The sequence below is a fragment of the Oryzias latipes genome, chromosome 3 (assembly GCF_002234675.1).
Source record: "Oryzias latipes chromosome 3, ASM223467v1".
NCBI classification, from domain to species: domain Eukaryota; kingdom Metazoa; phylum Chordata; class Actinopteri; order Beloniformes; family Adrianichthyidae; genus Oryzias; species Oryzias latipes.
This window is the reverse complement of record NC_019861.2, coordinates 15,028,993-15,044,473: the sequence shown is the minus strand read 5'-3', so window position 1 is coordinate 15,044,473 and position 15,481 is coordinate 15,028,993. Positions and strand designations below refer to the sequence as shown.

The 15,481-nt window shown below is 40.2% G+C and overlaps 1 protein-coding gene across 4 annotated transcripts in view; it reads right to left on the bottom strand.

The window, feature by feature from the left end:
* pcdh9 (protocadherin 9) overlaps positions 1 to 14,802 on the bottom strand; it is a 205,099-nt gene extending 190,297 nt beyond the window's left edge. Inside the window, exons 1-2 of one of the 4 annotated variants that reach the window (XM_020712961.2) lie at positions 13,927 to 14,802; positions 10,376 to 13,500 (exon numbers count right to left, since the gene is read on the bottom strand). In XM_020712961.2, the coding sequence (XP_020568620.1) occupies positions 10,376 to 13,408 (3,033 nt within the window). In that variant the 5' untranslated portion in view covers positions 13,409 to 13,500; positions 13,927 to 14,802. The remainder of the gene's footprint in view (positions 1 to 10,375; positions 13,501 to 13,926) is intronic. The other 3 variants (XM_020712966.2, XM_011490482.3, XM_011490487.3) reach the window with 3 other exon arrangements.
* Between the last annotated feature and the right edge of the window lie 679 nt (positions 14,803 to 15,481).

Genomic DNA, 15,481 nt, shown 5'->3' with positions numbered 1-15,481 from the left:
ATATTTTCTTATAGTTTAGTTTATTGTTTTCTTTTCTTTTTTTTCACTCAAAATGAAGGCCAAGCTCTGTTGCTGGCTGTTAAAGAAAGTGAGCAGATGAAGCCGTCTTAGTCCAATTTTTCATAAATGTGTTGATTTTAGCATTTTGAAATATTTCACATACTCACAATACAAACTCCATATTGTCAGTCTTTCAAATTATTCTTACAGCCATTGTGGTTACCTAATTTTAATGAGAAAACTGAGACTTAATCATTTCATCTAAAAATTCCATATATTTATGTTTTCCCCATTTTTTTTAAATAATTGTTTTTAGGTGCATTTTGGCTCCCTTTTCTTTTCAAAAATCCTAAATGACACATTTAGGTGTGAATGTTGAACTTGATTTCAGTCTTCACATATAAATATGTCATGACATAGTTTCTATCAACTAAGACATTTGGGTAAAATCACTGGCCAGACAGGATCTTAAAAAAAAGGAATCCATGCATTTATTTCAAGTTGATCTTCATTTCCTGCAATGCATTTTATGTAGGAGTCAGCATCGCTCTCATGGCTGGAGTTGATGCAGAATGCAGCAGGTCAGCCTCTAACTGGCTCTAGTTAAGGAGAGTTCACAATTCGGTTTCACTTTTTCTTCAGTTCCTTGCTGTTTGTTTAGAACTTCTTTTAAGATATTTGCAATTTTTCATCAACATCTGGCTTCGCCCCACTTTACCTTTTTGATGTGCTCCACTGTCACATTCCTGCTTGTTCCTTAAGATCCTCGGATCAGCTCCTCCTAGATGAACCTAATACCCAGCAGTGACTGAAAGGCGACCTTCCTGTCCTTGGCCCTAAACTATGGAATCAGCTGCTATTACAAACCAACCCAAGTTGCATCACCGTCAGTGTTTAAACTAGTTGGGAAACTCCTTTCGCCTTGGTACTTGTTGAATCAGCGACTAACTAGTTCATTTTGCTGTGTCTAATCATCTTGTTTTGTTGTTGCATCTGTCCCTGTGTTTTATCTTTGAGTCGGACATTAATTGTGTAATTCTTTGATCAATATTCTCTGTTTTATTTTCTAAGAGCTATATGAAAAAAGTTGGTGATGATGGTAGCTTAAAAAGAGTAAACTGTAACAGGGTTGCTACCCTTACTTAAACCTTGGGGTAAAAATAAAGGAAAAATCCTTCTGAAGATTAATAAAATTTGATTTCTTCATTGATTTTTTTTCCAAAAATATCGGAACTTCTGCTGGATAGCAAATGTAACCACATTCTGTGCATCCTTACAAGTTAAATGCCTAAATAAATGTTAGAATTCCCTTTATGACACAATTCTGCTGCAAGAGATGCTGACAGTACCTTTTCTTTTAAATTCAAAAAATCTTACCCTGTCCATTAAGACAAGAAAATGTCTATAATTGTTGCTCAAATCAATAATCTTCTGTGCAGTTGGAATTGGGTAATTTCAAATGTACACAATATGCCATAACGGGTTGAAAACCTACATTTTGGACAAAAATCTGTCTAAGGCTGCAATCACACAGAAGTTAGCACAGAGGCGTATAATTTCAATGGTAGGTAAATGTACGGTCACGATCAGAGCTCTTTCAGCTGGATATGAGCGTCGGGCGTGGAACGTCAGTCTGACAGCAGTCCGGTTTGAGCATCAAGGCCCTATTTGGGCACCTTGAGAGTTAGAAAATTTGAACTTTGGCAAAGAGGATGCATCACATCAACCAATTAGAGACTTGGCTTTTGCATGTGACGTGTTGATGACATGATCAGCGTGTAGAGTTCAAAATCAACATAGAGTAGAAGCAAATTGTTCTCCTCCTGAACTTCATAACATTTTTTTTCTTTTTCCACCGAGTCAATAATAAAATAGTCCTCTAGACAGAGGCCCCATGGAAGCGGCCATCATTCAGACACAGCTCCGGCAGTCGATGGTGAAACTTGCCGTACTAGGAGAATCTCTGAATGATCTTGTGAACCCCAACATGACGACATTCTTACTGAGCTCTTTAAAATGAATAAAACTGATTTCTTAACATCATCTGTCTCACGTACATTATAAATGAAATATATAATCCATCAATTCCCTAGAGCGATGAGGCTGAAAACTCTGGACAGTAGCTATTCCCACATGCGTCTGTGGCTTTTAGTTTAAGAACGAATTCTTGGAGGAGCATCAAGAAGAGAATCTGATCCACATCAAAAGAGAGGAATTTGACGCAAGTTTGAAAAATTTGATGTAAAGGCAACACAAGACACACTACTGTTTCAAAGCTTTGAAACACTTTTCATTTTCTTTTTCTTTTTTAACTAATTTTGCATATTACGGTATGAACCTATGCAGGAAAAAAAAATGTTACCACTGTCTTAGAAATTAAAAATAACAGGTTTAAAAATAGAGACTGACCAACACAATTTCCTGCTTTAAGGCGCACACAGCTGGTTCAGGATGAACTAGAGAGAAGGGGAAAAAAAACAATCAGCCAATCATTTATAATTACTTTTAAAACAAATTAACAGGAACTTTCTTAACACCTTTTCTGTGGTTTTTTGATGACTATATTTGTCAAAGGTGGCTTCCTTGTTTAAAAATTATTTTCTTTTATTAATTGATATTCATTATTTTATTTCATAGCATATTAAGACCTTAAATATCAAATAACCTGGAAAATCGGAGGTGTTTTAACACGTACTTGGTACTGATTATACACAATATAAAAACTTTTTTTTTTGTCTTAAACCTAAAAGATTTTATTCATGATAGAGGGATTTTTGGTGAAAAGGAAAGCACTTCCGCAGTAGATGGGTAAATGCATTTTGTGGAAGGCTCTTAATTTAGGAATTAAAAGCGTGGATTCATTCAGAACAAACAAAGCATTTTAGGAAGAACATTTTGCAGCAGACTACTATCCATTAACATTTAAATTTTATATCAAGATTTAGGAGATGAGAGTACATTAATAGAATCTCCCTAAAAGGCTGTAACTTCAAAAGACATTTAATAATCTCTGACTAGGCAACTGTGTTTTATCCAGGTTCTGAAGAACCTCTTTACGCAGGAAAATGATTGATTTCATGCCGACTATATTGCAATAAGAGAATACTCATCTGTTTGGGAGTCAGAATGTAGAATTCCGAAAATCCACTGTGGGGCTGTAGTGCTTATAAAAATTACTCTCAGTATGAAATATTGTCAAACAGCTGCCAGTTGTCCTGCTGACATTCCTAAATTTAGGTCACTTGGGTTTAACATTTAGCCTTCCATCATAACTGCATGCAGATTTTTCAAAACAATGGGTGTTTACTTCACCCATAGAGAAAATGGTGAAGTTCCACAAAACCAAATGAGCTCTTTGAATTATCTCTGATGGAAAATTTAAGCGTGAATGGATGATTATGCCGGCTGCGTGTCTGTCTTTTTCTGCTGCTTTTAAAAATAACAGATCAGTCAAACAAGAAAAGCAGTTTGCTTTTCAAAATACACAACTTGGGTAACAGATTCAGCTGAAGCACTTGTTTGAGGGCTAATGCTGATTAAAAGTGGTGCACACATGGTCGCTTGAATGAAACACAACCCCAGTTTATGCATACAGTTATCACCACAGAGAACAAAACAGACAAATTCAAAACAAGATAGAAAAAAATGATCTCTTTGAAACATTTATTATGAAATTAAAAAGATAGAATAGCACTGGTCATGTAAAGCTTTAAAAAACAGAGTAAGGGTTGCAGTGTACTGAAGAAGTGAAAGTTTATTTCAGATAAAATTTATATTTTTTTATATGTATATATATAATATATATGCACCCGCCAAGAGGGGGAAACAAAAACAGAGCAAAAAAAAAAAACAATACAAAAGTAAAATAATAAAACAAGTCCATTAGTCTTTAACACAGCACATTAGGCAAGATTACCAGGAGTTCAATTTACATGAAGCATCTCATATATACAAAGCGATTTACATTGATGAGGGTTACAGAGTCTTTGCGTGCTCAGTGGTAAAGCAGGCAATTTCAAATCTGGCTTTTTGCTTCAGGGTTGGGGGTTTGGCTGGCAATGCCATTAACACAACTTTTTGTCTGGACACTTACACACGTTAGTGACAGAGCAGCAGTCTGTGTGTTACTTGCCACAACAACCCGATGACAAGGTCTCCCTCTGGATTATCATGTCAGAACATACAGCAGCGCTCTGCCCATGTTTTACCTCAAACTCCTTAATGACAGAGAGTGGATGGAAACAGGAAGAAAGTTGGGTTACATGCTGAAAACAAAGCATTCGCATCTGTCATTAATGATCACAACACAACGGTGAAAGCACCCTCAGTGATTTAACGTTGCTTGTAACGGCGTTGACCCTGATAACACACAGGTGAAAGGTTAGCGGCTGGAGACTGGGGGTGGGGAGAAGGAGTGGGTGGAAGGAGCAAGTGAGCAGTAAAAGGAGAAATGGGTTGCTGAGGCAGGGGATATACAAACCATGAGGCAGCATCATAAATTCATATTCTAATAAAAATGTTTTTGGCTTTTCATTTTGCAGAGGAGCACGCAGTCAAGAAACATTTTCTTCCACCCTCTACTCTTATATTTAGGGACATATAAGGAGAATTCGAATGAGGCCTTGACACTTTGCAGGGCATGTTTTAAGCTGCAGCTTGTCTTATTCTAATCATGCAGCGTTAGAAAAAACAAAACAAAAAAAGAGAACACAAAGCTGCATGTCAGCGTGATTGATTGCCTTGGAAAAATGGGAAATGTGTTTTGTGGATTAGTAAAAACATGGAGATGAATTAAGTAATGACAGTCTAACAAAAGCCTTTGTGACTTTTGTGCATTAATGTCACAAAGCAAACCCCCTGAAGATTGATCATTAATCAATTTGATTTGAGAATTCGCAAAGATGGAAGGTGAATTTGAGATAAATGGGTTGCCAGCCAAAAGTGAAGGACAAACAAAAATAATAATAGTAAAAAATAAAGAATGTAATGAAAAAAATCACACAAACACACACTTAAGACTTCTATTGGACACATCATTTGTCGTTTTAGAGACAATATGGTGATTCTTTTTTTTTTTTTTTTTCAGAACAAACTGTGTAACAGAGAAATGTTCATGAACATACATTAGTGGAAAAGCAAATGTTTTACAAACTGAAATGAAAATGAGCCATATTCACACAAAAACAGAACGTAATTCCTGGTAATTTGCCATCATCTGTGTTTTGTTTAATCTGCCCCAGGCAGTTATTGGAAGTGAAAAAAAAGACAGAAAAACAAAGCAAAACAAAGAAAAGGCAAAAATTTTACAAATAAATAAATAAATACATATTCAAATATACATATATATATATATATATATACAAAAAAAAATCTGTGTCATTCCATATTTTTAACAGGAAACAAAAAAGAAAATAGTATATACAAATGAACACCTCGGTTCAGCCAGTGTACCAAAAGCAAACTTTGATTTATTTGTTGTTTTGTGCCGACAAAACGGGGTCTCCCTTGGGGCAGTAATCTCCTCTGATAGTACTAGCATTCTCTGTATTAGTTTTGCACGCCGTTCATTTTATTTCTTTTTACCCCCCTAGATACAGAGTACATGACAAGTTCTTTTTTACCTTCGTTTAAAAAAGGAAATAACGAAATGCTACTTCTCTGCTGTGATAAAACATCTCACATATCCAGTGCTGATGATTCAGAGCTTTGACAGAAGCATCACCTGCAGTATTAGTGACATATTATCTAAAAGAACTGCATATGTCTGGAGTATCTGCTACATTTCACTCATTCAGAGAATCCAGTTATCAGATTATTCTTGCTGCATTTGGTTATATGGCACAGATTGTCTTTATATGTATTTATCTGATGCAATTAATAATCCATAGACTGTGGTCTTATTTTTTAGGACTTTACTTTACCAGAATGGCAGCAGTCATGAGTATCAACACATGAGGGGTAAGAGATCATAAAAACATTCGCCTGATTAAGTGACAGCATGGCTAGGGAGCGCGACGCATGATCGCAGTCTGCAGCAATCTCTGGCCTCTCTCCATCATCCCCTTTCAAACTCGCCAAACTCTGTGTCAGCACAAGCCAGAAGATATTGCAACAGACTTTTCCCCTCAGGTGCAACATTGTCATAGTTCATTAATCTTCTCAAACTTCTCCTGCTGCCATCAGCCCCCGTACATACTACTAATCCCCTTATTAATGTGGCAAATGAACCTGCACAAGAAGGACGACTCCCCCAAGGCTCCATAATTACAATGGTCTGTATAAACTCCTGTTTGCATAGAATGTCCATTCATTAAATGCACCAACAAGATAACGGCAGCAAGGCTCAGTGTTTCTTTTTCTTCTAAGGTCTTTGTCTTTCCTTGCACTTCAAAATAAATACTTCAGTAATACTTCAAACTTTAGAATTGAATAACCCTCTCAAAGTTTTGAACTGAAACAGTCACCTCCATTGACCAAAATAGAGAACTACAAATAAATCAGGTCCAGACAGAAGAGAAAACTCTTTGTATATTTTGTTTATTGGTAACTCTATCCACAAAACAGAGATGTTTTACAGTCCCGTGAAACTGAGCTAAGGCATGCTTTGTAGTGTTGTAGAGCACATCGGAGCAGCGTGACGTAAATTAATTTCAGGTTAACACTTTTTGCGTCATTCCTGCCATGCCGCAAAAACCGATAGTTACCGATAAATACTATACGGTGGCATAATTATTCTTATTCATACACAGTCTGCTTTTACAAACACGCAAACGGGGAGAGCAAACACGGATGGGGGAGAGGAAAAACACTAGTGCATCTCCAAAAGGGCATTTATGAATAAATCAACCCTTTATTCATTTTAATCATAGCTTAATTTAAAGATTACAATGAAAGAGAGATACTAAAATTTTTTAATATTCTGTACGTTTCCCTAATTCATACTACGCTGACTCCTAATATCTGCACCCCTTATGTAACTATAGTAACGGGCTCACAACATAAGGCTGAGATTTTTGACATAGAGCATGTTGTTAATGCATAGCCACTGGGTTCATGTTATAGAAGTGAACAACATCTATGTCGGCTGACAGGAAGAGAGTAAGACCGATAGGGATGATTACACTTGGTTGCTTAGATGCTTGAGTTGCCTTATGAAACTAGGACAGTTTTCATGTTGTTTTTTTCCTTTTCCTTCAGTGTTGTTTACAATCCTGTGACTCCCTAGAGGCTAAATAATAAGTTAGGATAAAATTGGTGGGCCAGGGTTGCTTCTATTGCTTTCAGCAAAGTTTGGGGTCCCTATAAAGCTGATTTCAGAAGGGATATGTCAATGATGGCAGACAGTTGTGGGTTTTTGCCATCACTTTTCCCTTCATCCACTGCGTTCTCTAAAATCAAATACATGAAGGCCACACTGTGTTGTTGCTCCAACTTTTTTTTTCTCCAATTAATCAGGTTCCATTGTTATTGATTTGTGCTGATGTTGCATAGGAGAAACTCTTGAAAGGAAAGGAAGAAAATTGCTTTTCTATTTGAAATGAAAAGGTCAATTATAGAAGCTGTTTCCACCATCCTCATGTCTCTTATACATGAGCATCCCATTTCATCTAATTGGTTCGTTCTTTTTAACTTTAGGCAACAACAAATGTTAAGTGTTGGTTTGTGACATATAAACTAAAAAATAAATAAAAGTAAACGGTAAATTTCATCACCCATCATCAATCTTTGGGACCCTGATGTGGTGCAAGAAATCAGCATTCAAATGAATACAATTTCAGTATATTACATCAAGCCCACCCCCCATATAAAAAATAGTAATAACTTTAAATCATATAACATATTTATATGATCTACATGGGGCTATAAAATAAATACTTCAATAATGCAATCCTTATCTTTTTTTCCCCCAAAGCACCTCCACATTACAGGGAATGTGATATGATAATCCAAGGATATTACCATTTGGATAAACTGTCTGCTGAAAGTTTCACTCATATTTTTCTTATATGCTTTTTCAGACGAATGTTCTAATTTTCATCTCTGAAAATAGACAGAAATCCAAAACTGAATGTGTCATTGGTGGTGGAAATCTACCTCTCTGCCAACAATAAAGACACAAAAAAGACATGCGCATCAACTCAGATGGCTGGTTCTGTGAGAAACAGTCAAAATACGGATGAAACAATGGCCACGATAACACAGCCCACTTGTCATGTCACTGCAGCCCTTGCAGCCTAATCATTTTACAGCAATCGATAACTGCCATTTAACCTTAAGTCTTCACTGGAGCCTTGACCAGAGATATTTTCATTGCAATGAGAACCAATCAGATATTTAAAGCCCAAAGGTTAATAACCCTGCGCATTTGTGGAGACAGACACTGAAACGTTGAAAATGTAACCGATCTAATAATAAAAAATTTAATTTTAAAACATACATCACTCTCAACTGGCAAAAAACAGTAAGTATGGTTAGGCTTAGTTTTATCTTAAAGTCAATTATTTTATCTCATCATCAAATGAGACAAAAATTTATGATATAGTAAACTTTTTTGCAAGACTATTTTGGTTGTAATAAAAGATCAAGTCAAATGTTTGAGACGCAGAAAAAAATTGGATATCATGGCAAATCATGGGTTTTTGATTTATTGAAAGACAGTTCAAGTTATGGTTCAAACCTCACTTTCTGGGAGTGTAGCATTTCTGCTACACACAGGTACATTGAAAGTTATGAATCAAACTACAGAGAGCTGCACCAGTGAAAATGTATATTGTCAGCGGCTCTATAGAGAACACATTGACTTTGTTTGAGGGCTTCTTTGAATCATCCGTCAGAATTATTGATCCCAATAAATCTGCTGTAGAATTGTGGGATGACTGAGCAAATCAATGAAGTTGTGCTTACAGTATAGTGTAATATCTTGTATGTCCCCCTCTCGGGTCGTAATAGTGCCCCTCACCTCAACCCATCCGCTGCAACAACCATTACCCATTTCATGGCTTCCCCTCGTCTTGCCTCTCTTTCACATCGCCAACTGCACACACACACACACACACACGCACCTGGTGTATGACGCCACTGAATGCCTCTTTTGACTGCTACCTCTCACACAGAAACACATTAAATGCAACCCCAGATGCTGTGACCCGGAGGTAAGCAGCGACAGGAATTGCTCTGTGTCACCTCCGTAATTCCACTCTCTCCTCCAGATAGATCTTATCACTCACATCTCTTACTGCCATTATCAATCTTCCCCCCGTGCAGCCTCTGCATCATTAGGCCAGAATATTTCACTAAGAACACTAACACCGGTTTCCCTGCTTTCTTCTCTTCCCTTAAATTCCACTGCAGGTTGGCGCAGTGCCAGGCTGTGCCGTGCAGCGCAACACTGCCACCTAAAGGTTCAGTACCACCACCTGTCAAGCCTGACCCACAGATAACAGCCTCTCTTTCTCTCTCCTTGCACTCTCTTGTCTCTTCTCCTTGAATTTACTGCTCCCTGTATTTGTCCACGTGTGCTCCATTAGATTAAAACTGTGCGTTGTGCAGTGGTGCTTTATTAGCTGAAAAAAATTAATAAGGCTTTGATAAAAGCAGCATGGATTACAGTGAAATTTGAGGCTCATTATTGGCTAATCCTTTTAGAATTGGATGTGTATCAAGTTCCAGACGAGCTTCACTCAGTTCGCTGGTGCGATTTGAAGGGAGGTATTTAATTCAAGCTTAGAAGATGAGGCAAAGCCTACAGTGACATTTGCAATAGCACAGGAGCAAACTAATTATTGACCATTGTTATTGCAGCAGATGTTTAAAAGGTTACTAAATCTTTTGTAATACTATAGTACACACCAAAGCAAAGAAACAAACAAAAAAGACATGAAAACACTTAGTTTTATGAGAGAAATGAAAACAGTTTGTTTTACTTTGGAAGGGGACGAGGGTTGTGTATAAAGCATTTTGCTGTGATTGATATTGTTTTTTGAGTAGATAGGCAAGAAAAAAATGTTTCTTTCACAGAGAACATTAAGTCACAATAAATGGTATTTAGGTACATTTTACCAATGGCCCCAACCTGGGACAGAAAAAAGTAAGGCAAAATCAACCACTGATCTATTTATGCTTGTTACCCAAGATTACACTTGTGTGACCGTTGAGTTCAGCTTCGACTCCATTTGGTTGCAGTTGTTCACTTTCACTTGTTCTTTTATTTTTAAAGTTAAGAAACAACAGATGTTGCTGAAGCAGTGTGTCTCCAACACTTTTCTGTTCCTTCAAGGTACCTTATATAGAGTCCCTAATCTAGACTGGCACCTCAGCACTGTGGAACAGGGCAGTTATAGGCAGTACTTATAGACCAGTAAAAGTTCTCCTTTACCTGCTGTCTGGTGTGCATGGGACCCTTCGTCTTGAACCCTCCCTGGGAGCTGCACTCTGAGGCACTGAAGTGGTCGGAGCTCGTGGAGGATCTCTTTGAAAGGGTGTCACATCCCCCAACAAATGTGTTATCCAAGGGGAGTTCCTGGATGACGTGATGCTTCTTTACTGAGACAGGTGTGTCAGCCTTAAGGTGGAAAGCTGATTGGGGTGAGGCGGACTTGTAGTGTCGAGCCAGGTCGGGGCTGTTGGGTTTGAAAGTTGTGGTAGGTGTGGCATTCCAATCAAAACGTCCAATCCCTTGCTCTTCCAGCTCAGTGGGAAGGCTGATGGTTCCGTTGATTGGCTGATGAGCAGGATCGTCGGGTTTGTTGCCCTCTATGGTGACAAAGTTAAGCAGGGAGCTTTTGGGGGACCTCCTTTTCTTGCGTTTCTTCTTTTTGTTTTGCTTGTTCTCTGTATTTGGTGACATCCACTCAGTCCCCTGTTTCTTTCTTTGTGCAGCTTTGAACCTGGTGGCATGGCGCCAGCGCAGGAGCACGGTCACAAAGATGACAATAATCACCACCAAAGCGCCAGTAACAAAGGCAACCATTATAGGAAAATAGTCATCACTTTGAGGCTCACTACTTTCCCCGATGTTTCGGTCGATTGGGGTCTCCATGGTACGCCGGATAAGATCGTAAATGAGCGTTGAGTTGCCCACAGTGTCATTGACATATAGAAACACAAGCACCAGAGTGTGGAGTGATTTGGGATATCCCAGGTCACTGATATTGACAACTAATCTGTGTAAGCCTATGTCAGTTGGAGCAGGTTTTTCCTCCAGTGTAATGTTTCCCGTGACAGGGTCAATTCTGAACAGACCCTTGTTGTTTCCACTCACTATGGTGTATTTCAGTTCAGCATTCATCCCTGTGTCACTGTCCACAGCAAACACCTCTGCCACAACAGATCCTGGGATGGAGGAGAGAGGGACGAGCTTAAAAGAGGTGTTGGAAGGGGGGTAGATAACAATGGGGGTGTTGTCATTCACGTCAATGACATTGATGGTCACCTTGGCGGCCGAAGAGCAAGGAGGCCTACCGCTGTCTATAGCTCTGACGTCAAAAGTGTAGGAGCTCTGTTGCTCCCTGTCAAATGACACATTAGATTTTATCACCCCGGAGAATGGATCCAGAATAAAGTTCTCATTGTCATTCAGTATGGAAAGAGAGATAGCAGCATTCTCTCCAGCATCTGAATCTGTCACAGTTATTACCCCCACAGTGCTGTATTTAGGAAGATTCTCAGACACAAAGAACTGAAAGTGGTTATGCGTGAACTTAGGATTGTTATCATTTTCATCCAGCACAGTCACAATAACAGCTGCTTGTGCTTGCAGAGGGGGTGTGCCGTTATCTCTCGCCGTTACGGTGAAGAGGAACCTATCCTGATCCTCCCTGTCGAAAACCCTAGAAGCCGTCAGGACCCCCGTTTTACGGTCGAGATCGAAAAACGATGCATTTGGTCCCAGCTGATACACAATCTCTGCGTTTTTCCCGCTGTCCTCATCTGTGGCGCTGAGAGTTGTGAGGAACAGGTCACGTTTGTTGTTTTCCATAACAGCCAGCTCAATGACTGGCTGTGTAAAAATAGGCGGGTTGTCATTCTCATCCTCCAGTCTCACTCTCACTAAAGCAGTCTGATTTAAGCTTGGCTTTCCTGAGTCTGAAGCAACAATTTTAAAGTTGTACTCCTTTGTCCCCTCATAGTCCAGCAGCGCAGATGTCTCCAGCAGATACTGGTTGTCATACACAGCTTTGAGATGGAAAGGTACGTCCTTCTCTATGAAACATATGACCTTGCCGTTGATGTCAGTATCCTTGTCTGATACTGTGATGAGAGCGATTTTAGTGTTGATGGGATCTTTTTCTGAGAGAAAAACAGTGCCATTAATGGGACTTATTATGTATCTCAGGTCTATGTTGGGGGGGTTGTCATTAACATCAGTCACATTTATGATAACAGTAGCTCTGGCTGGACTTGAGCTGCCATCACTGGCTAAAACAGAAAGCTTGTGAATAGCAGTTTCCTCTCTGTCCAGGGGCCTCTGCACTGTAATGAGGCCAGAAGTTGAATTTAATGCAAAAAGTCTTTTTGTAGCTGGAGACACCTGAGTCCCAAATACATAATGGATCTCTGCGTTTGGCCCTATATCTGCATCAGTAGCCTGGAGCTGAACAACAGATGTGCCAATAGGAGAGTTTTCTGGTATGTGCACTTCTATCTGATTCTCTCTAAACACTGGCTTGTTATCATTGACATCTGTTACAGTAACCTGAAGAATGGCAGTGCTGGATTTCTGTGGACTGCCACCATCCTCGACTTTAATTTTCATCACATACGTGTCCTTCTGCTCTCTGTCCAGATTTTGCTGCACAATGAGCTGGGGCCACTTCTCCCCCTCAGGCGTTTCGACTATATCTAAGCCAAAGGCGCTTTGCCCGTTGATCAGCTCGTATTTGTGGACACTGTTGGGGCCGGTGTCTGGGTCAGTGGCAGACGGAATAGCAAAGCGGCTGTTAATGAGGGTGTTCTCCGGGATGGAGATGTTGATCACTGGGGATGGGAACATGGGGGCATTGTCGTTTGTGTCTTTCACGATTATTTTAATCTTTATCAGCCTAAAATAATCATTAGGCAGGACGACCACTTCTATTTCAAAGGAGCACTCTGCATCCTCAAACGAGGAACCAGGGCACAACTTTTCTCTGTCAATTCTGTTTGACGTGGTAAATATTTCTCCAGTGTTGCCCAGAACGCGCACCAGCGGGCTATCTCCTGCTTTCGAGACGAGCCGGTACACTAGATTAGCACTTGCTCCAGTTGCAGCACTTGTATGGGAAATGTTTAGGTCCTTTGGTATATTTCCAATTAGGACATTTTCTTGCAGCTCCTCTCTGATTGGGTAGATCAGCTCTTGAGCTATGGATGGATCTAACCATATGCAGGCAAGCAGGGAGCCCAACAGGTAAAAGTCTTTCAGATCCATGATATAGTTTCCAGCCTTTTTACAGCTCAGCTTAGCAAATTTTTGTAAGCACTGCTGTAACAGGCGATGACAGGAATCGTCCACGTGCACACCTATGAATAAATAACAAGAGTTTCTCCTAAGTAACTTTAACATGCACAACAATTCAATCAGCAGTCAAAAAACTTTAGAGTTGAACCCCATTTGAAATATTACTACCTGCTTTAATAAATAGCATTCTTAAAAAGCAACAGCAGCTGCCCTTGTTATGCCCCCCCTACACACACACACACACCTTCACATCCCCCCCAATCCTCCACATTTTATGGTCACTGAGAATTTCTAAACCCCGCAGGCAGCCAAACTTCACAACACATTACACGTTCTTATTAATTTCACACTTAAATTGTCAAATTTAAAGAGCTTAAGCCGTGTGTGGGCTGCTTAACGAATCAATGCGCATGAATGAAGCATACAAAGTACGCTCAGTCAGATGTTAAATTCAGTGGGCAACTGAGACCTATTCTTATCCTACATACCCAAATCCGTTGCAGCGAAGGAGAAAAACTGGAGTGTGTCAGCTCATAGTCTTCTCATCCCGCGCGCCGCTGTGTGCCAGAGTTTAGTGCTGGAGAGATCCTCCTCTGTCTGATCTGCGTCTGGGTCCAAGGGAAGAGGAGGAGGAGGAGGAGGTGGAGGGATAATGCAATAACTGGTCCGTAAGACTAATCAGACTGAAGAAAAGGTCTGGGATATAAGATGCTGATCGCACAGAAAGGGGTCAGCCAGAAGCGACATAGCCCGTGTCGCAGTTCCCCGTTGAAGTTTAGGAACGGACAGGGGACCCGACTGCGCGACCTGCGGGGATTGCGGTGATCAGCGCCGCGCGGCGAGCAGACACAGCAAGGTGGTCAGTGAATGATTTGCGGTCTTTTCCATTAAAAACGGCTCCCAAAATCAGTGTTCATCTCTCAGACTGTCCCATAAAATATATGAAAATAAAAAGAGCAAGAATTTCAAAGCTGTTTTTTTTTTCTATATTAAAAAATAAAATCTTCTCCCCTTGCTACCTGTGAAGGTGAAGGCGCCGACGAGGTGAATGCAAAAAGAGACACGCGTGTCCCGTCATGTTTCAACTTCAACAAGCTTCATCAGTAATCGCCAGATGCAAACTGGATTTTTTTTAAAAGGAGAAAAAAAATTAAGTAAAGGTTATTACTTCGGAGTCAATCCCACATGGAAATGCCAAAATGAAATAAAAATAAAGACGGCACTTCAGAGTCACACCGATTCGCTGAGTGGATGCGCCGGTCCTCCTCACCCCTCGCGCTCCCAGAGCTGAATATCGCGCACGAACTCTTTGCAAACCCACAGGAGGGGTGGTGAAGTATACCACTCCAGCGCCCCCACCCCTCCTCCTCCTCCTCTCTCACCCCTCCACCCCGCCAACCCTCGTCATTGGACACCGCCCATCTCTTTCAATTGCGTCGTCTAAGCGAGCGGACTCGGGATTGGCCCGCGGTCACGTCATTTAACGCAATCCGGAGGGTCGTCCGCTGTGTGATGCTCCATGGAGATGCTGCAGGCTGCACGCGCTTAACCAAAACCCTAAGGCTGGAGGGGGGCGGGGGGGGGGTGAGGATGCTGCCGCTGCTCATGATGATGATGACGCTGTTGTGATGATGATAGTGTAAAATAATAATTAAAAAGGTTATTATTCTCTGTGTTGTTGTGTTGTTTTGTTTTCTGTGTGCAAAAACAGGGAAACATTGGCTCCAAAGGACATATCAAACATATAACCTGTTAGCCAGTTGTCAGGTTGGATGTAATAGTAAGTGCAGACAAAATAAATGAAAATAAGAAAAAAAGATGCTTTAAGTGTTCTCTGGAATCTGGCTAAGAATAAAAAAAAATAACACACAACACAATCTTTGTGCAGAGTCACTTATAACTGCAGTCGGCACAGAGAAACCATTGTCTAAGCATCTTTGCACGAAGTGCATATTCACACCCTACATACCACATTTAGCACCCCGCAGCCAGTCGTCAGCACTTGTCCATAACAAATAACCTTGACAGCTATCCGAGTCATCA